The sequence below is a fragment of the Aspergillus stella-maris genome (assembly GCF_047715825.1).
Source record: "Aspergillus stella-maris strain CBS 113639 unplaced genomic scaffold BDV14scaffold_79, whole genome shotgun sequence".
NCBI lineage: Eukaryota > Fungi > Ascomycota > Eurotiomycetes > Eurotiales > Aspergillaceae > Aspergillus > Aspergillus stella-maris.
In genome coordinates, this window is record NW_027396873.1 from 50162 (window position 1) to 71152 (window position 20991).

Sequence of the window (20991 nt, forward strand, 5' to 3'; positions counted from 1 at the left end):
TTGTATCTGGTAATATTATGTGCTGCTGCACTCATGACTGCTCGATGTCCCTGTCATAGTATGTCAGCGTAGAACTGCCGTGAGGCGTATCCCAACAGGGGTACCCAGATTTGAAGTTAGGTCACATAGCACAGACGCACCATTACCCTGCGAGATTGAACTCCCCATTGCCACTACGGCCAAATTCCATTTCCACCGTAGTTGCAGTGCGGGGTCAGTAGAACGTCATGTTCAACATTAATCCAATTTTTGATGCGATGTATGCACTATCCAATCCAATGGCATGCATCTGCAGTCTTTAGACTTTACACGAGCGTAGAGAACTCTATAGTTCTTGCTTCTGCCTTGGGTAGTACAGTATCCCCACATCCCCTCCCAACTTGTCATAAATAGACATTTCCAGTTCATGCACTGCTTTGTTTGGCCGTCCTACATTTCATGCCATCTCTGCTTCATTGTTTTTTGGACGGACGGGTGAGAGATTTATGTATGATGACGAGCATGGTGCGCGCATACAAGTCCCATTTGCACTCTAGCATACCAAACCTGAGGGGAAAGTTTAGGGCTTGGTGGCTAGACGGGATACCTTATAAACAGGACATACCACCCCCTCCACTCCGTTTGACCACTCCATCTGCATCATAGTTTTCTATCAATTAATCTATCTACCAATCTACCCATCTAATACCCCCTCAAGCCTCTACCAAAATGATTCCATCCAAGATTCTTCTAGCCCTTGTTCCCTCCCTCTTCCTCCTCCCAGGCCTATCACTCTCCCTGCCAACCATCTACATCCTACACGGCAGCAACAGCCATCCGAATTCCCCCGCCCTAGACGATGCCAATCAGCCGGACTGTTGGCCCGTCTGTCTCCCCGAAAATCTTGGTTGTCCTGTGGATTGGGTATGTGCTCTATTTCTAGACTGGGCTGGACTGCACTGCACTATATAGACCTTACTACATGGCCCTTACTTGTGTGATTATGACCGTCATTGATCTGCGCTAACCTGTGTGTTTTTGATTTATAGGAGCCGAGGAGATATGTAAGTATGAATTTAGAACTCGAGCTTTGCATTACAGGGAGGTTGAGGATTTGCTTGCCTGCTTGCTTGCTTGATTACCTATTTACTAGCTAGCTGCTCATCAACAGAGCAAGAGAAATCCACTATTACGCCTACCTAATCTACAGGGCGACTGCTGGTACTGCTGCCGAAGGCAACAAGTACAACATGATAATACCGGTACTTATAATACGGATCACATCAACCGGCAGCAGCAGCAACAACAGCATCACGAGCAACCCTTGATCTCCCCAACCGACATCAACGTCCATACACAATCCCTTCTCATCTTACAGCCTGAGCGTCCACGTATGTTCATGTCAACCCTCCCTTCCTTTCTCCCTCACCACACCAAATACCAGTACTATCCAACACCAGCACGCATCAACCACCCATTACACCATACCTACTGACATACCTCCTCTCGAATCTAACAGAAGCCTGACACCTGCAACCAGGCAACGAATGCTGTCTGTATGGTGGCTGCGCTTGGTGCTGCAATAGTAATTGTCATGGGTTTAGGGCGCCTAGTGGGGCGCAGTGGACGTGGGGGACTTGTTCGTAGGGGGCTTAGGAAGCTTAGGTAGCTGCGGGTTAGCTTAATTAGGAGGCGAGGAAAGGAAGAAGGAAGGATGGAAGGCTTGCAGAGTTGGCCGTGGGTGGTAGATTGGTTGGTTGGTAGGTTGGTTGGTGGGCAGCGAGAGATTGGATGGTTACGGTACCTGTCTAGTCGTATGGTGGTCATTTATGTGCTTGTGGTGTGAATGCCTCGCGTTATTTCATCGTCTGGTGATTTATTTTCCTGAGATTGTGCTGTCGACTCCCGTCCGTCTGCTTTTGTTGTGCTTTGGCTATACTGTATCTAAGTGTGGGATTCAATCAGACAAGGCAGGCTACTGTATGTAGGGCACTTAATTGACATGGATTACAGGATCAGGGGTCATGTCTGCTGGTGGCTTTCTCCAGTAGATAGGGAATAAATGAAATTGTTAACTCCTACTCCTCCTATCCTATGACCTAGAATCTTTACCTCTTTCAGCCCTGATTCATTTCCATTTCCGTAGCCAAGTTCCTCAAATCATCCGCATGCTCTCTCTTCCATTCAACCCTCTCGACACCCCTTATCAGCTCCTCATATGCCTGATCCCTGAGTCTGATATCCACGGCAAAAGGCTTAGAGTGGCTGATCACTCCCGGCGAGAACTGGGTTCTCGAAAATTGCTGTTGATCCTTCGTCTTATACTCATCCCTTCCACGAAGCTTTGAAGGCTGTATCTCAAAAGCAGCTAGTGACTGCGCGATAGCGAGAAAGATCGTACGGTCTGCAAGAACACGCCCGGGACAGATGCGCCGACCAAAGCCGAAGACAAGAGTATGCGGGTCTTTTTCTGGTGAGTCGCCTAGGAAGCGAGATGGGTTGAATTCGGAGGGGGACTTGTATGTGTTTTCGTCATGCGTGAATGCCCTTGTCTCATTTTAGCGTTACGTTAATTGAATTTGGATGTCTAAGACCTAAGGAACGTATGAGATAGTAAATTGGCCATACTTACCAAAGATTAGCCAGAACAACAGAGTCCTTCGGGATGCGGTACCCATTGCAGACATCGTCCACCATGGCTCTGTGCGGAAGGCCCATGGGTATAACCGGGTGCCATCGGAGCGCCTCCTTCACGAGGGCGTTTATATACGGTAGATTCTCTCTATCATCTGTGGTAGGCAGACGCGAATGGCCGATGACGTTGTCGATTTCAGCTTGCGCTGTTTTCTGTACTTCTGGAAATAGTGTCATTGCCAGGTAGAAGGTTGTTATTGTTGATACTGTCTTGTGATTTACATCTTTCTTTTAGTTTGTTTCTATGCAGTGGAAGGAGGAGGTTGCATACCGTATCAGCACCGCCTCCATAGAGCGAGGCAGCAGTCCACCGAATGGATGTCTCCTCGGAGGATCCGACGCGGATATCTGGGTTTGCGTCTAAGAGGTTCGACACATATGAGGAATCGTAGGTCTTTGATGAATGCATTTGACGCTTCACAAAAGCCCAAGGGACGTCGGCGAGTGCCTCGGTCTGTTTCCTGAAGAGAGCCGCTGTCTGCTGGAATGATGCACCCGGAACCCATGAGGGGATGTACTTCACTTTTGGACTTTGTTAGTAGCTTAATACATAGCAAATTCAGAGAGGATATCGAAGGTGGAAACATACACGCCGGAAAGAGATCCACAGCCCAAGTCCCAGGCCTCGCAGAAATCGAAAAGTTCACCAGCGCCGTATCCGCAATATCAACAAGGGGATCATCAGAGCCATCACTCTGATCAATCTCATACCCGTACGTGATCTTCAGTATCACCGCACCAGCTAACTTTCTCGCATGCTGAGCTAGCTGACTTGGGCTATTGAGTACCCGCAATAGAAACCGTCGGACCTCGAGGTCTTGTGTGCCCTGGAATCGGGACACGGCTGCTTGGGTCCCAATTTCACGGTGCATGTTTTTGCGGCCAGCTGTGACGAGCGGGCTGTAGCGGATTACGGCGGATCCGTTGCCCCAACCGGAGCTGTGTATCGTTAGTATCTGGAAGAGATTATGCAACATGGAGTAACGAACAGCACGGCCATCTGTGCATCAGGACGATCAGAATGAACCCCGGCCTTCTTGTGCAGCAGATCGATGGCCAGTTGAGCATCGTTGAGAATGATCAGGCGTTGGCCGAGGACTGATACCGTGCTTATTGGGCCTGCATGATGTATAATTATATTATTGAGTCTGTAAGACTGGTTTAAAATTATAGATTCCATAGGAGTTTACCGTAGAGATCCTTGTGCTTCACCCAGTGCAGCCAATCTGGCTCATCTTTCGCTGGAAGGTCATGCAAGTTCCCTACTACTGGCAGTGGCTTCGGGCCCGGAGGAAGAGGAAGATGTGAGACTGGCGAGGAAGTTTGTTCCAAAAACCGTTTCAGGGTGTACAGCCCTAGAAGGCCGAGGACCGCCACGGCCAGACTGAGAATCGAAAACATGTTAGGTCTAGAAATCGCTTTATCTCGGGTGCGGGGGTTTTCATCGTCAAAGAACGGGATAAGGTTTATCTGATATACTCGGGGTCTGCGTGCCACGTATGCTATAGGTTGCTATGGTAAGAGACAGGGTTCGGGGACCCTGCATGTGCCGGTGCGTGTTAAACCTTCTCCAACGGCGTTTGCCTAGCCCTTTGGATTGTGCGAATTTGAAATCCCGGTATGCAAGGCTGAAGAAAACCGTTGAACTGGGTTGTCAGCATCTTGGCGTTGCTTATCTCTGGTCACTTGATTTGAAGAACTATGCGCTATTTAAAGCATAAGACTCTGCTGTTCCGTGTAAGCAGTGTGTAAGAGTAGGAGAGAAACTGTGAACAAGGCGATAGCCGACTACAAAAGGAAGAAGCTGACATTACAAAGGTAGCACAGCATACAGCATAAGATACTTTCATCGCCGAGAGACCCGGTAACGGGCTATATAAAGATACCTCGTCTATAATATACCATTTACCAAAGAAAAGCCCACGCCATGTCCCTATGGCATAAGATTGTTCACCGCTGGATATACTTGCTCAGACCGCGCAGTCTCTGCTTGGCAGTCTCAAGGACGTCATCTTCCTTGCAAACTGCAAAACGGAGGTAGTCTTCCGCAATATGGGCGTTCTGGTCGGTGTAAAACTCGGTGGGTGGAATGGCGGCAACACCGACCTCATGGATGAGGAACCAGCACAGCTTGAAGTCGCGCGGGCGGCTAGCCACGTGAGGAGGGAAAGGGTAGTCCTCGGGGAGCTTGACGGAGGCCATGTTGGCGAGGACGAAGTAGCCGCCCTCGGGGTCGGAGTACTAGAAAAGTCAGTGGGTGGTCAATCGAGCCACGGATTTAGACGCACAGGAATGTTAAGCTCGTCAAAGACCTGGCAGAATCGCTCAACCTTGTCCTTCATCTCGTCACGGCTCTCATCCCAGAATCCTTGCTTGTCTGCCTCTTCAAAGGCAACGGCTGCGGCTTCCTGTAGGGGAGACACACTGCTGTAGCAGATACGGGTGTGCGCGCCTGCGACGTATTTGATCAGGTGCTCGGGTCCGATCAGGTACCCAACCCGCCAGCCGGTGGCGTAAAAGGCCTTTCCGGCGGAGCCGACGGTGAGCGTGCGCTCATAGTACTCGGGCTTCATAGTAGCAATTCTTTTGAAAGGGACGTAGTAGAGGCGGTCGTAGACTTCGTCAGAGAGGATGATGAGGTTGTGCTTCACGGCGAGATCACCAATGCGCTCGAGTTCGGCCTCCGAGAAGACCTTTCCGACGGGGTTGTGTCTGCTTCATTAGCTGGGCTCGGGACTCAAGAGGAGGTGGCTTACGGTGAGTTCAAGACCTAGTATTGATTAGCAGCTGTTTGGTAGGTTTTTTGGTATGCAACTCACAATCATCTTAGTCTTGGGGTTTATCGTCTTCTCGAACTCGTCAAAGTCGATGGTCCATTCTGATGCAGACGAAGTCCTGGTGGCTCCGTCCTTTGGAGGGTGAAGGGGCACGTATCGAATAGTGCCGCCGGGCATCTCAATGTTGCTAATGTACCTGCATACCGTCAGACGCTGAAGATACAGCGGCAGGTTCCAACTCACTGGTCGAAGAACGGCTCAAAAATAATGACTTCATCTCCTTGCTCGATGAATCCCATGAACGCGCTCAACATTCCTATACCAGTCAGCTCACTTCCGTGGTTCCTGGTTCACCCCACATTGTCATCTCACCCTCGTTTGCGCCAGTAGTGATTGTAACTTCGGTATCCGGGTTTAGCGTACGACCAAAGAACGGCGAGTATGCATCGGCAAGAGCCTTCTTGAGGCGTGGGCGACCCTGTGTCACGGTGAGTCGAAGTCGAATATCGCAATGCGGGGTGGGTGTGTACCTTGGTTGGGGAGTATTGGTTGCAGTCGACTCGGTCGAGAGCAGCCTTTGCGGCATCGAGGGCAAACTTCGGGGGGTTGTAGCCACTGTAGTAGGAAGCAATTAGTGTTTATCCTGTCTGTTTTGTCAAGCCAGTACTCACAAGAAGCCTTGTCCCATGTTCACGATGGGCTGAACCGGAGAAGCCGCAGCGGCTTCATTGACAATCGACCTGGAACATGTCAACACGACCCTAACGAGCACAGTAACGCGATTCTTACCAGACATCCTGTCGCTGGCCTGCGACTCTTTGCGCAGGCTTGAAGGGGTCCTCACGAGCTGTGGTGGCCGACATCGCTCTAACTCCGGCGGGGAAGCTTGATAGGCGGGGTACGAGTCTTGATCTTGGGTAGCAGGAAGACAAGCTCAATGGAATAGAGGATCTGGCAAGGACCGTAGTAGCGAAGCGACAGGCTGGTAGCATAGAGAATGGAGAACAACAAAGGGGAGAGGGACAAAGGGAGGATGAGGGGCCGTGGATGACAACTGCGGAACGGGAGAAGAATAATTGGAGAACTTCAATGATTCATCGGCCGAGTGATTGCGACACCGCTGGCACTGTCTGCCTGAACCGGAACCCTAATTTATTTGCTCAAGTCAACAGTTCCTACTCCGTAGTTCCTACTGCTGTGCAACTCCAAGTGCCGATGAGGAATATACCAATCTGATGACGACATTAAAGTACTTTCGGAGAGCTTAGCCTTGCGCGCCGAAACTGCTGGGGACTATAAGTATACAGTGCTTGACCTCGTCGCAAACACTTCTTCCTAGCGACTCCGATGCTGCTGCTATGACATGATGACACATAATGAAAAATAATCACTAATGTAGTTGATTTCCTACGGTTCATAACATTCTTCTCATTTGATTGAAGCTGAGTGAAGACTCACTCAACATTCAGGCACCAAGGCATCATAGACAAAGCTGCCTGACTAATCGCCTTCCTCACGCGTTCACGCGTCGAGCAGAAGATTGATCTATCATTTCCAGCAGTATTCCACCTCCTCATGTTCTACACGTATCATAAACTTCACTCGACGCGCATGTCGACTGACGGTGGCTGAAATCATGGTATCCTGTCCGATTTGTGGGAAATCCGTCTCCTCGCTCAAGATCAACGACCACATTGACTCGGACTGCCAGCAATTCATCGAAGAGCCAACCCCAAGCTCAAGCGCCGGCGACCCTTCGCCTTCTCAAAAAGCGCAAGTCCCAGCGTTCTTCCAGCCTCCTTCTGCTCGAAAAGCTTCTGCCTCCGCGCAACGAGATGCGCACGCCGACGTTTCTCCCCTTCGCAACCCTAACGGAAAGAGAACGGTGGCGGTAACGCAAAATGGAGCCTCCTCCGACGATAGCACGGCCCGGTCACAAAACGATGCTTCAGAATCGGCGCCGAAAAAGCCCAAGGTGAATGCCTTTCACAGAGCTGCGCCGCTAGCCGAGCGTATGCGTCCTCGAACACTTGAAGAAGTATGTGGGCAAGAACTGGTTGGCCCGACTGGAGTACTGCGGGGTCTCATAGAGGAAGATCGAGTTCCCAGTATGATACTATGGGGAGGTCCAGGAACGGGAAAGACGACAATTGCCCGGGTCATCGCCTCGATGGTCGGAAGCAGGTTCGTGGAGATCAACAGTACAAGCACCGGAGTCGCGGAGTGCAAGAAGATATTCGGCGAGGCGAAGAGTGAGCTCGGCTTGACGGGAAGGAAGACTATCATATTCTGCGACGAGATTCATCGATTCTCGAAGTCCCAGCAGGATGTCTTTCTAGGGCCTGTTGAGAGCGGCCAAGTTACGCTTATTGGAGCCACAACGGAAAACCCGTCGTTCAAAGTCCAGAATGCACTACTTTCAAGGTGCAGAACCTTCACTTTGTCAAAGCTTACGGACGAGGACATCAGATCTATTCTTGACCGGGCTTTGAGGACGGAAGGGCCAAATTACAACCCTACCGCCTTGGTAGATGACGAGCTGCTGGATTATCTGGCCAAGTTCGCAGATGGAGATGCGCGGACATCCTTAAATCTTCTAGAACTGGCAATGAACCTCTCAAAACGGCCAGGAATCAGCAAAGACGAGATAAAGCGCGCTCTAACCAAGACACTGGTATATGACCGCGCTGGCGATCAGCACTACGACACCATTTCCGCCTTCCACAAGTCCATTCGAGGTAGCGATCCCGACGCATCGCTATACTACCTCGCTCGCATGATCCAATCAGGAGAAGACCCTCTGTACATTGCGCGGCGCTTGATAGTTGTCGCTTCAGAGGACATAGGTCTAGCCGATAACAGCATGTTAACGCTTGCCATCTCTACCCATCAGGCAGTGGAGAAAATCGGACTCCCAGAGGCACGGATCAACCTTGCGCATGCTACCGTGGCAATGGCGCTCTCGCCAAAGAGTACGCGTTCATATCGAGGTCTCAATAATGCCTTTGCTGCGCTATCAGAGCCTGGGATTGCAGGACTCCCCATTCCAATACACTTGCGTAATGCGCCTACGAGACTGATGAAGGAATTGGGATATGGCAAGGAGTACAAGTACAACCCGAACTTTGTCAATGGTGAGGTCGTGCAGGACTATCTCCCGGAAAAGCTGCAAGACCGGAAGTTTTTGGAAGACCACGATCTTGGGACACAAGTTGATCCAGATCTCATGCACTGAGAGTAATTTTCGGCTAGATTATACGAACAATTTGCGTTGCGCTTAGCGATTTTGGCTTGCTATTCAGGGCATTGGATGTTGTGGTTGGCAGGATCTGCTGCCTCAGCGCCGCAAGGGCTTCACCCTTACTTCATGAACATAGATGCCCATATACAGCAATAAACTACTTTCAGAGCTAAACACAAACACTCAATTATTTGCATTGAAGTACCTAGTCTGATCGAGTGCCAAACAGTGTTGACTGTTGTATAGAACCAACCAACCAATCAGAGCCCCGCCCGTCCACCGCTTCGCGTCGCGTCTCAACATCGAATCTCTGCAACAAAAGACATCAATCCAGACAATCACCCCTCCCTCCCCACCACCACTGCCAGCCAATCTCAATTTCAACCGGGAGTCCGAAAATCGAGCTCTTTATCAATTGCCGGATATCCCGCGCCTAGTTGCCCACCACTTCGCGAACCTAGCAGTCCTCATCGCAACAAAACAACATCCGCATCGGCCCATCCAACCGCAATGGCCTCAGGAGGCCAACCCTTCGGGTCCCGCTCCTATACAGCTGGCAAACTCCCCGACCGCACAAGCATGAACGCCAACGCAATCCCCTTCAGCGCCTCGTCGTTCTCCCGCCGAGGCCTCGGCGCGACACAGAGCGAGTTTGTGCCCGACAACGCGAAGGCAAGCCAACAGGCGCAGCAGCAGCAACAGCAGCACGCGCAGACACATAGCTCAGCGCAGGAGGCGAACCCGTTAAGCCGATTGACGGAGGAACAGAGGGAGGAGATTGGGGAGGCTGTACGTTTATTTCTCTTTCCCCAGTCTCACTTTGGCTCTGTTTTGGGTTGGGTAGGTTGGCTGATTTATTTGACTTGATGTACAGTTCACCCTCTTCGACCTCGACCGCGACAGACACCTAGACTACCACGAACTCCGCGTCGCCTTCCGCGCACTAGGCTTCACACTGCCGAAATCAGAGCTCATCTCGCTGCTCACTACATACGGTGTCCCTCGGCCCCAAGTCGTACAACAGCAAGGCTCGGCGCAACAATCAGGCCAGCAATCCAAGTCCGCACCGAGCACGAACCCGCAACACCCGTCTAACTTGCTCATGCCGCTTTCGGCCTTCCAGGCCGTAACGGCAGTTAAGATCCTCGAGCGGGATCCGCGCGATGAGATATTGCGCGCGTTTGAGCTGTTCGATGAAGGTGGGAAGGGATTCATTGATCTTGAGGATTTGAGGCGTGTTGCGAGGGAGTTGGGTGAGACGGGGCTTGAGGAGGAAGAGCTCAGGGCTATGATTGATGAGTTTGATCTTGAGGGGGTTGGTGGTGTTACGAGGGAGGCGTTTGTTAGTATTTGTTGGCAATGAGTGTGTGAGGGGGGAGGTTTACCTTTTATCTTGTATGCACTCTGAGCTTCGTTGTTTTGTTCATCCCTGGGCATTGGTGGGCGCCAATTGACTGGATTTTTACTTACTTTATTCTTTACGCGGTGCTATATAGTTTGGTTTGTTCGTTTGTTTTGTTCTGGTTTCTTAACGTGTCTAGTTTCTTAACTTTCCTACGGGTTTAGGAATCTTGGATTTAACAGCCTGTTCTATGATGCTTAGCTATTCTTTTTCAATCATAAATCAAGCTGATGGCAAGCGATGATGTAGATAGATTTTGTTGCTGCACGGGCTGATACGGGTATTTCTTACCTCTAGCCATTTCCGATGCGTTCTCATGCGGGCAATGTTAGCTCAAGAGGATGCACATATCCTTTCAGTAATCACTTCATCTTGTAGTCCGTAAAAGATGGCTCTGCAATCAGCACTTCGCGCTTCAATGATCGCCGCCTCGAATCCGCGCCTCCCGCGTCGGAGTCGGAGCGGGACAGGAAGAAGATGCAGCCAACCTCACCAGTATCCTCAGGTTCGGTCGTTCGAGAGAGTGATTTTTAGAGCGAGATTGTACTATAGCACTAGGTAGAATGTATACGTGGTTCAGCTCCCACGCCGGGCCCGTCGACGATAGGGACTCCATGGTGAAGATGTCAACGGCGCGGTTTCGCGACAAGGAACGTGGCTGTTCGGGTACATAAACTCTTGCGTCGTCTCTCCATGTCCAGTGTCAGTGTGTGTTTCAAAGCTCGTTGCCGTATCTCGTGATACCTCGCGCCGGGGTAAGGTGCTTGCACTACTATACTGCACCGCATCGTCCCATGCACTTAACGAGCGATAAGGGCTTCGAAGCCAAGCTCTGAGCTCGTGTACGTAGAGTTGAGTGTTCTTGCGGCCGAGGAACTCCTGGATCATGGCTTCTGCTTGCCCGGAACTGCCCTGGAGATCGACCGTCTTGAGGGTTGCGATTATGTATTCGTGCAGAAAGTCTGCCCTGCTGGGTTTGGGTCTGGCTGTGGCATGAGTAGAGGCTGGGTTCAGAGCCTCTAGTGATTCGGAGATATGACCTGTGTTCTGCAGAAACTCAAAAACGCGCAGCTCGCGGCAGAGCCAAGTGCGGGCTTTAGACACCATTTCGGGATCTGTTGCGAAGAGCTCCGGAGTTAGCTCTCTATGCCTTGATCCTGCGGGCTGTCGCCTGTTCGAACCCACGCGCAGGGAGTAGAGGTTGTGTTGGTAGACAAAGCGGCGGCGTTGAATAGCTTCCTCTACGTGGTCATCCTCGTCCCCAAGTACATTTGTCTGTCGACGCACTGCCCGTTCTGAGCGTAAGGCAGACCCTCCCGATCGACCTTCTTCAGCTCGTTTTGATGTCTGAAATCTGAGTAGACCCGCTGGTTCTGAGCATTCTCTTACTCGTTTGATTTGCCCCCATCCATTGTTGGCCTAGCCCAGTGAATATATACCCACTAGCAGAAACCCTAAGTGGTCTCCAGCTCAGACTTCCTCCTATGAAATTTAAGGCTTACTTGCTCTTCACCTGTCAAATAGTAGGTACAAACTGTATACTAAAGCAACGAAACACTGAGAGATGCAGCTTCGCGTTGAATGGAATTTGGGTAAACGTATCCCCCTTCATAGATAACTTAAACTCTTGGATCCAGAACAAGCCAGAGACCACCAACCGAGATAATTCACTCTGGAATCTGGTTCATGAGACTTATTCAATCAGACCTGTATATTAATAACCACTCTAACGAACCCGATCAACAAAATGACTAATCTTCCCAGCCGTAAGACTCCTCTCAAAGCCGTCAAGACCCTCCACAAACGTCAAGCAAAAGAGATGCTCGTTCTCAGGCAAGACCAGGAAGAAGTCCCGTAAGCGCTTGGACAGCGCATCCCTCGTAATCTGAGTCTTAATCCTAGTCTTAGTAGCTAATTCAGTCCCCCGTAGCACTCTCACCTCCAGCATTACCTCCGGCGAGTCATCACCCAACTGACCCCGTATAACCTGCCACTGCAGAATGCCATTCCTACCAACACCGAGGCCCTCCAGCGCAGTCTGCCCATACGCCTGGTGCATAAAGCCATTGGAGCAGAACCGTGCATTGGTTCCGTGATACGATAGTTCTCAATACCCCCGCCGCCGTCCAGGCCCTCTTCCACCAGGAAATCCGGCCTCCATGACCCTAGGCAATTGCGATAGGGCAGCCCCCTCTTCTCAACCCACTACATACATACGTCGTTCATCAGCAGGAGCAATACAGTTTTTGTCTTTGTCGGAGGCACAAACACGTAGCAATTCCTCCTTCTGCGACGTCAAAGGCATACGATCCGGGAACCGCGCATCATCATCCGTATGGCTGTAGACAGCGCACTATGCAGCGTGACAAGCTGTTCCTGGTGCGCGGGTGTACAGAGGATCGGTCGAGGGCAAGAGGCGCTGTGCGAGCCGTGATACCAGAATTGGGAAGGGCATAGCTTGAGGAGGGCAGTCTGGAGTTTCTCGTGCTCTTTTTCGTATGACTCTTCCTCATTTCCTTTCTCTGTCTCTGTCTCTGTCTCTGTCTCTGTCTCTGCTTGGTAGGTAGCTACCGGAGCGAAGCCTTTGGGCGGCACCCCGAGATGAACCTGCTGGAGGCGGGTTGGGATGGGGTATTTCATCTTTCTTCAGAGATTTGGTATGAGGCGCGGTGAAGCTGATTGAGTAGGTAAGTTCAATGGAGGGAATATGTTGACGATACAATTACTCCATACTTGTAACAGGCACCTGTAGGATTCAGAAGTCCCGTCACCACTTCTTAGCAGGGCAAGAGGCTATGGTAGGTACACTTAGCCCTAGGTACTTTGCAGTGCACAACGATAGACTCTTCCAATTCAGCTGGCATATCCTAGAATCAGAGATGTCTCCGCCACGAGTTAACCTAGCCAATTCCTCAATCAGTCACACTGCATGCATGCCGCATTGGCTTTTTGCGCAAAGGCGCATCGGTGGATAGGGTATATTGTCTTTGCCTTTGCCTGTGCGCACGATCCCTTTGCCTAAGCCCAGCCCAGCCCAGCCCAGCCTAGCCCAGTTCAGCTCCGCCGCAAGCCATCTTTCTTGCTTCCTTTTTTCCCCCTCTGTTCCTTTAGTGTTTTCTTGCTCTAGTTTTTCTTTATTTTTTCTTCGTGTTCGTTTTGATTGTTTTTTCTGTTTTTCTTTCCTTTATCCCGTGGAAGGGACAGGATGTCGTCTCCAAAGACGTAGCTATTCCCTGCCAGGATCCGTCTCTCTCTCTCTCTCTCTCTCTCTCTCTCTCTCTCTCTCTCTCTCTCTCTCTCTCTCTCTCTCTCTCTCTCTTCACGCGCCTTTCGCCAATGGAGGAAAAAACTATTTGAGTGAATAAAAGCAACAGAAGAAATACTGCCAAAAGGCCCATTATTGCTGCTGCTGCCTGCCTGCATGACCAGCGGCTGGTTGAGGCTGGCTGGCCGTCCTATGGTAGCAAGCTATGGTAGGTACTACTACTACTTCCACTAGGTCCTCTTGCGCGACGGGGGTGGTTCCGGGGTAGGTGGGCGTGGTTGAGGTGAGCACTGAGCAGGATGCAGACAGGGGGGTTCCGGAAAGAAAGGAGCGCTTTTCCTCTGTTGTTGTATTCCGTAATCTATAAGCGTTTTACATCTTTCTATGCGGACATAGGTAGATAGGTAGAGAGGAATGTCGTGCATTGTTTATGTGCGTATTTTCTCTCTATTCGTACGGCTGCTCCACCTAAGATGAGGAGGAATATATCTAGACTTTTGGTAAAAGAGATGAGCTTTGTGGGACAATTGGACGAGACTGGGTCCTTTGTGAGGCTGTGATTGGAATCATGGGTGATACCTACCTACCTACCTACCTACGGTGAGGGTTTGTGGACAGTCCTGGCAACATCCATATCATCTCATCCTGGTACTTACTTACAAACTGAACCGCAGACTTCGTCTAGCTAGCTCACGCACTTGATGTGCACCCAGAATAATAGACCTTGAGAAATGTTGATTTATTCAATGTTCACACTTCCCTGACTAACTCAAAGCTTGGGAACAGGTTCAGAACAAGAAAACGACAAGAAAAAGATGGTGAATGAAACATCACCAACCCTGGTTCCACCACGAACCCATGCCAAACAAGAACAAAACTATACTGCCGTCACGAATAAAGTCCTTCAACAGCTGGATGTAAAGGAATGGTCCAGCGGGTCCACCACTCTTCGTTATGACTCTCGTCGCACAAAGTACAAGCTCCCCCGTAGTGAAGAACAGGAACGGGTTTCGTGCTGTAGCCGGGGGCGGTGGTTGTTTGCCGTATGTTGAAACAGATGTAGCGGTCAAGAAGACGAGGTAGATTGCAAGTGCAATTGAGAAAATAATGTGCACAGCCTTGAATAGGAAAACGGCCCTCTTCTGCTCTTCGGACTGCTGCTGGCCCCCGAGCACGCTCGACATCCATGGTGGAAGACCGAGAGAAGATGCCAGGCCTGGCGGAAGTCCGCCTGAGAGATCTGGCACCGCGCCAGGACCAGCACCGGCGTTGGCACCTTGGACGGCGCCGGGCATTCCTCCCATCAAGGAGTTGAGTAGCTTCAGGGTTGGGTCTTCTTCTTCTTCTTCGTTGGTGGCTTGCGGGGAGGGGGCCGGTTGGCGGAGAAGAGCGCGGAGAATATCCTGTTGTTCGCGGAGAGCATTTGGGTCTTGGTCTTCGACGGTTGGCGGCGGTGGTCTGAATGGTTGCTGTGATTGTTGAGATGTCGGTCGTGGAGTAGGGGTTGGGGAGGAGATAGCAGAGGGAGGTTGTGGGGATGGGGATGGCGAGGCCTCATCGCGACCTATACTCATTATCAATTAGTTGGTGATCTTTTGCAACTTTGAAAAGGACCAAAGAGAGCATCGTGGTGGAATCGTACCTGGTGTCCGTCCGCTCAAGTTCGTGATCTTGTCGAGCCGAGACGCGCCTCCCTCCCGGATCTTAGCTTCGCGGCGCTCGCGGCGCAAGCGAGCCGACCTTTGTGCCGGAGATTCTTCCGCTGAAGACATCGTAAAATGGATGATAGACTGGCAGTGTATTGTGTTTGTCGATGACGTGGGGTTGTTCGTTGCAACGCGTTCAAGGGCGATGCGAGAGTCAGAGCACACAGCCGAGTGGTAGAACAAGAAGTGAAAGTTCAAAGAAACAATAACTCGATATCCTCCCTTCAAAGCTCTGCGTATCAGACTTGAGCTGCTATTGGTGCCCGCGAGAGTGGGATGATAGAGTTGAAGTTGAAATTGGCTGATCTCGCCCGCGGAGCCGGTCGCTTGCCAGATCGGGTCTAGCGTGTAGATCGCCCAGTATAGACAGCTCTCACAGGCATCTTTGGAAGGCTCCATTTCCTTATGCTTATTGTCCTAGCTATTTAAAGGAGCTCTCAAATCTTAGACGAAAAGTAATGTATTGCTAGAGATAGTCCGAGACACTTGATTTAAATTCGAATTCTGTATGTAAGCATCTCCCACTTTTTCTACATTAACTGTAGACGGAGTGTTTCGATTCAGAACAAATGTATACAAGAGAAGCTAGCTGGCTTATGGAAAAAAACATCGAGTCAAGCTCCTGCTAGTATGTTCCACTCGTAGGTAGGTACCCAGCAGCACCACGGTTTACCATGTTGGTTGAGATGTCTCATACAATAAAAACAAGCATGATTACTGGGCAACGAGGATGAAGGACAGTGGAGAAACACGTTAGAAGCTATGGCTACAAATTCAGGGTTTATTTTTGTGTTATTACCTAACAAACTAACAGAAATCACAATTCAAGGCCACATGTACAATGGAAGTAGCGGGGGTTGATATTCCTGTAGTATGACACCGGATGACGAAACCGCAATGCGTACCACTAAAGCGCGTAAACCACGTATTCTGACTTCTGAGTAGGTAGAACCGCGCTGGGAACACGACATAAAGCCAGATTGAATCATTGAGTAAAATGGGGTATATAAGTATTTGTTTTTCTGGACCGCAAACCAGGCATTGATTTCTCGGCTGACGACAGTATGTGGGAATCGGTATACTAAATGGGCCCGTAGTAGTCTGATATGGGACTGATCTAGCCCGGGATAACATCAACCCACAGCAAGTGTCAGATCAATTACTAGGCACCGACAATAACAGACACAGGATCAGCAGATGCAATGAAACAATAAATGGTTGGAATCGGAGAAAGCAGCCCCAGAAAGGTCGAGATGGAGAGCCAGATTGCAGGGAATCGTTGTGGTGACATCATCACGGGGGTCCACCAAGACATCGATGCCTCCTTCTGCCACTCTCCGCGGGCCATTCACCATTCACCTTCCACCGACGCGCATCCAGAGCCAATTCATCTCCAGTGACGTAGCTCGGCCGGTAGGGCTGGCCTCCGTCGAGATGGTCCTTTTCATCACCCTCTCTCCGTCTCTTGCTGTCCCTAAACTTCGGTTGACAACCGACTCCGCGGAAACGTTGCCCTCTACCTCTCAGAGCTACGATCCCTTTTGAGTACTATCAACAATTAGAGTCATAATTTTATACCATTCACCTCTCACGATAGTTACGACCATACATCATGCCTCCTCATCCGCAGGGGTCCCAATCCCCTACCCAACACCGGGTTGGGGAGCATTGGAGCGGCAATAACCCCGTGCCTACCATCGGACGATTCATGGAACGCCTCAAAGCTGACCAGAAGGACCGCGAAACTCATGAGCAGCTCACTAAAGAGAGGAAACAGAGGGAGCAACAACAGGCCGAAGGTGCCGTCCCCCACCGACCCCAGAAAGTCGGCCAGGGTAGGACACGTGAGGTCACGGATCCTACAACCGGAAGAGAGATCGAGGTGGAAGACTTGGATGAGAGTGCCATGGAGCCTGTAAAAGACCCCAAGGTAATTCTATTACTCCTGTGTTGTCAATTGATGAGGTGCTAATGGACATAGTTGGTTGTTCCTAATGCCAACCTTGGCAAGGATACGGTAAGCTTATTGACCTTGACCTTCTGCCTTCAATCACTGTGGCGACTGACAGTTTGTAAAGCCAGTGAAGACCGACCCCAACCAATCGCTTTCCGACTACAAGGAGAACCAGGATATCACGGCTCCTCCGGATCCTATCGCAGAGGGAACTACCTCAGACGTCCCTATTCACGGAGAGCGGACAAATATACTCTTCCACCCAACGCCCACAATTTCCTACAAGCCAATGTTTGAGAGCCTGGAAAAGAGAGGAAACACACTATGCGGTGGTATCGTATTTGGCATTGTCGTCTTAGGCCGGACCTTTGGCGCCTCTTACTGGGGTCTTATCCCGCTGGCTGCCTGCATTGCCAGCGGTGTGTGGCTGTGGGTACAGGAAGTGATACGCAGTGGTCGAGAGATGGAATGGAGCAGTGAGCAGTTGCGCGGCCAAACCGTAAGTATACAGCTGCTTGAAGTTGATGATAGTGCTAACAATCCACTAGGCGACTGCCAACTTGATACCGGAATCAGTCGAGTGGATGAACACGTTCATGTCCATCATCTGGGGCATGGTCAACCCTGACATGCTGGCACCAGTAGCTGATACTATTGAAGATATCATGCAAGCTTCCTCGCCTGGCATGATTGAAAACGTCCGCATTGCGGAGATAGACCAAGGAAATAATCCGATCCGTCTTTTGAGTCTGCGTGCTCTTCCAGATGAGCATGTCCAACAGTTGGCGGAAAATGCCCGTCGTGAGAACGCAGACAACAGAGACCCGCAAGAAGCTGCCGCTCTAGAAGAAGGAGGAAGTTTCTACAACTTTGAGGCCTCTTTCGCCTACCATGCAAAGCCAACCGGCCAGAGCGCTTCGGCCAAGGCTCGCAACATGCACATGCAGCTCGTTTTTTACCTTGGAGTTCGCGGTCTCTTCGGAGTGCCGTTCCCGGTCTTTGTGGAGTTGATCGAGATGGTAGGAACAATCCGTGGCAGACTGCAGCTGGTCCCCGAGGCACCATTTGTTAAAGACTTGACTTTCAGTCTTGCTGGAATTCCTCATGTTAAAGCGGGATGTATGCCCATGTTCAAAACTGGTGTCAACATTCTCAACCTTCCTCTGATTTCCAACTTCGTCAACTACGCCATTGGCACTGCTTGTGGTATCTTTGCAGCTCCCAAATCAATGACAATGGATCTCAGCATGTTGGTGAAGGGCGACGATATTATCAAGGAAACCCAGGCACTTGGTATCATGTGGGTTCGTATTCATCGCGCCACAGGCCTCAGCAAGCAAGATAAGCGTGGCAGTGAGGGCGGTGGTAGCGACCCCTACATCAACCTTTCGTTCTCCAAATATGGAAAGCCAATGTACTGCACAAGGGTGATCACTGATGACTTGAACCCCGTCTGGGAGGAGACGGCCGCCTTACTCGTGAATGCTGAGCTTATCAAAGCGGACGAGAACCTCAGCGTTGAACTTTGGGACTCGGATCGCCATAGCGCCGATGATGTCGTTGGCAAGGTCGAACTTCCCATCCGTGAAATGCTTCAGCACCCGTGCCGTATGTACCAGCATGTCTCGAAGCTTCAGGGCACCAACGAGGGCAGTGAAATGCCTGGAGAGTTGCACTGGGAAGTTGGTTTCTTCGGCAAGCCGAAGCTCCGGGATGAGCTCAGAACCGACGGCAAGATCAAGGACCTGCCCGAGAACCTCAAGAACAACCCTAGTTTCGAGGACGAGAAGGGAGTTATCACCACTGAGGAGGAAGAGGCCGTTACGCACACTCCGCCTGACCCTCTCTGGCCTAGTGGAGTTCTCAGTATCGTCGTGCACCAGATCGTCAACTTGCAGCTTGCCAACATCAAGGGTAGCAACGGAAATCGTCAAGGACGAGAATTTGAGCCGGCGAAGCCTTTCGGAGAGAACACCGAGGAGCAAGGTGAGGAGCTACCAACCAGTTATTGTAAGATCGTTCTAAACGACGAGCTTGTGAGTATACTCCCTCTCAATCCTGCTTGCCATATCTAACAATCAATTAGATCTACCGCACCCGTGCCAAAGCCTTGAGCTCAAAGCCCATCTTCAATGCTGGAACTGAGCGCTTTGTCCGTGATTGGCGCTCAGCCGTCGTCACCGTGACAGTCAGAGACCAGCGATACAGAGAGCATGACCCCATCCTTGGTGTGGTTCCTCTGAAGCTTTCAGATCTCATGCAGACGAGCTCTCAAGTCACCAGATGGTACCCTCTAGATGGAGGAATCGGTTTCGGTCGTATCCGCATCTCGCTCCTCTTCAGACACGTCGAGACTAGGCTCCCTCCACAGATGCTCGGCTGGGATGTCGGAACCTTCAAGGTCCTGTCCGACAGCCTGAACGCGCAAGGTTTTAACCAAAAGGCAAAGATTCGGGTCCGAACGGGCGGAAGCAGCGGCAAGATCTCGCGACACGTATGCACTGTCAATGAAGTCGGCGCTTCCTGGGACCTCTCTCAGGTCGCGCTCCGCCTCCCCGTGAAGCACCGCTACCGCTCCCCCATCGTCTTCGAGTTCATCTCACAGGGTAAACACAATGTCACTGGATACGCGTGCCTCTGGCTCCAACACCTTGTTGACAACGAAGACACCCCAGTCGACATCCCAATCTGGTACACCAAGAACGGCAAACGCCTCACGCAAAATTATATTACAGAAGACAATGTCGAGAACAAGCGCAGCCCCGGTCTAGAAGACCTGAAGGAAATCGGTCGGCTCTGGTTCCGCTGCACTTTCACCCCCGGTATCGACGAGTCCCACGAACACTTTGTCGTCGACAACAACTCGCGCGAGACCTTTGAGACCTGGGAAGCTTGTGTTGCCGAGGGCGTCCGCTCTCGACACATCGCCGCCGAGGTCCCCGAGCGCACAGAGCAGATGCACGAAAAGTCCCTCCTTCAAGGCCGCGATATCCTCAAGGTCGCGGACCCCAAGGAACGACGTCAATGGATCGACAAGGAGGGCCAGGACTGGAGCGGTGCTTTCGGTCAAGACCCCCTTGCTCAGCTTCAGGAGCAAGAACGCCGACAGAGCCAAGGCCAGGGCAAACAGCTGAGCCAGCGAGACGGTGTCACCCACCTTCCTGACGAGGATGGCTACGACTCGCACTCTGACATCAGTGACTCCTCTAGTGAAGCTGAGCACAACGGAGTCTCTCACGATACTGTAAACGCCTTCAACGATCCTACCGCTCCTGCTCCGCAGTCCCTCCCAAGGACAAGCGATAGCACCAGCTCGCCTCAAAGCACTAGCCAGCTCACCGGCACCACCTCAATTGCCGATACAGCCTCTGCATCAAGCTCAACAACACACTCCAAAAAGGCCGCCAAGCGCAGTGAGCAGCGTCAACAGCGCGGCCTGATGCAGTGGAAGCCTGCGCGAAATGCGGCATTCGCCAAGAACGAGGCCAAGTTTGCGATGCGTAAGGTGAAGCAAAAGTTCGGTGGTGATCTTTCAGGACGGGAGCCTGATATCGAGACGGAGACGGGCAGTTAAAAAGCTTTCCTTACTCTGCATACAGTCTATTCGCGTTTGTTTTGGGGAGCTTTAGTTATGGGTCATGATGGTTTCTATTTTCCTTTGTTCTGATTTCTTTTTTTTCCTTTGATGATGTATTTTGGCTTTCCGGGCATGTGTTATTTAGCAGTGATCTTTGTACGATATCCGATAATGAATGCTCCATTCTCAAGATTTATGATCCATCTAATGCATGCCCTGTAGGCCTTGAGTATGTCATCCGTCTCTGAGATAGCTACAGGTTGCTCAATCTTGCTCCTATAACGCATATTTGTAACTAACGCAGAGTATCTCACCTCACCATATGTACCAGATAATTTCCAGCCTGCAGAACAAACCGTTCATCGAAGTGATGTGCAGCTCAAATTTATGCAGCAT

At 51.0% G+C, this 20991-nt stretch overlaps 7 protein-coding genes across 7 annotated transcripts; 3 read left to right on the forward strand and 4 right to left on the reverse strand.

Annotated features, from left to right (window-relative positions):
* Window positions 1-2096: 2096 nt before the first annotated feature.
* On the reverse strand, window positions 2097-4148 carry BDV14DRAFT_211630 (cytochrome P450; the record flags this gene model as incomplete). The annotated part of the gene is made up of 6 exons (XM_073776132.1): window positions 3864-4148; window positions 3663-3792; window positions 3263-3612; window positions 2945-3195; window positions 2612-2883; window positions 2097-2526 (listed from the first exon to the last, which is right to left on the reverse strand). The coding sequence occupies exons 1-6, from the start codon at window positions 4072-4074 to the stop codon at window positions 2097-2099; spliced, it is 1644 nt and encodes a 547-aa protein (XP_073623428.1). The 5' UTR covers window positions 4075-4148.
* Window positions 4149-4396: 248 nt separating this feature from the next.
* Window positions 4397-6643, reverse strand: BDV14DRAFT_182588 (kynurenine--oxoglutarate transaminase). The gene is made up of 9 exons (XM_073770243.1): window positions 6240-6643; window positions 6122-6190; window positions 5981-6065; window positions 5823-5928; window positions 5694-5766; window positions 5493-5646; window positions 5430-5443; window positions 4962-5385; window positions 4397-4914 (listed from the first exon to the last, which is right to left on the reverse strand). The coding sequence occupies exons 1-9, from the start codon at window positions 6440-6442 to the stop codon at window positions 4624-4626; spliced, it is 1419 nt and encodes a 472-aa protein (XP_073623429.1). The 5' UTR covers window positions 6443-6643; the 3' UTR covers window positions 4397-4623.
* Window positions 6644-6812: 169 nt separating this feature from the next.
* BDV14DRAFT_182590 (ssDNA-dependent ATPase MGS1) lies at window positions 6813-8910 on the forward strand. Its single transcript, XM_073770244.1, has one exon. It carries the CDS (start codon window positions 7087-7089, stop codon window positions 8683-8685), a length of 1599 nt encoding a protein of 532 aa, XP_073623430.1. The 5' UTR covers window positions 6813-7086; the 3' UTR covers window positions 8686-8910.
* Window positions 8911-9022: 112 nt separating this feature from the next.
* Window positions 9023-10415, forward strand: cdc31 (putative cell division control protein Cdc31). Its single transcript, XM_073770245.1, has 2 exons — window positions 9023-9480; window positions 9566-10415. Exons 1-2 carry the CDS (start codon window positions 9202-9204, stop codon window positions 10052-10054), a joined length of 768 nt encoding a protein of 255 aa, XP_073623431.1. The 5' UTR covers window positions 9023-9201; the 3' UTR covers window positions 10055-10415.
* Window positions 10416-11719: 1304 nt separating this feature from the next.
* On the reverse strand, window positions 11720-12191 carry BDV14DRAFT_182594 (uncharacterized protein). The gene has a single exon (XM_073770246.1). It carries the CDS (start codon window positions 12150-12152, stop codon window positions 11820-11822), a length of 333 nt encoding a protein of 110 aa, XP_073623432.1. The 5' UTR covers window positions 12153-12191; the 3' UTR covers window positions 11720-11819.
* A 1439-nt stretch (window positions 12192-13630) lies between these two features.
* On the reverse strand, window positions 13631-15341 carry BDV14DRAFT_182595 (uncharacterized protein). Its single transcript, XM_073770247.1, has 2 exons — window positions 15001-15341; window positions 13631-14922 (listed from the first exon to the last, which is right to left on the reverse strand). The coding sequence occupies exons 1-2, from the start codon at window positions 15128-15130 to the stop codon at window positions 14189-14191; spliced, it is 864 nt and encodes a 287-aa protein (XP_073623433.1). The 5' UTR covers window positions 15131-15341; the 3' UTR covers window positions 13631-14188.
* A 1335-nt stretch (window positions 15342-16676) lies between these two features.
* On the forward strand, window positions 16677-20662 carry BDV14DRAFT_211634 (C2 domain protein; the record flags this gene model as incomplete). Its single annotated transcript, XM_073776133.1, has 5 exons — window positions 16677-16994; window positions 17046-17081; window positions 17143-17517; window positions 17567-19054; window positions 19105-20662. 5 exons carry the CDS (start codon window positions 16677-16679, stop codon window positions 20590-20592), a joined length of 3705 nt encoding a protein of 1234 aa, XP_073623434.1. The 3' UTR covers window positions 20593-20662.
* Window positions 20663-20991: the final 329 nt, after the last annotated feature.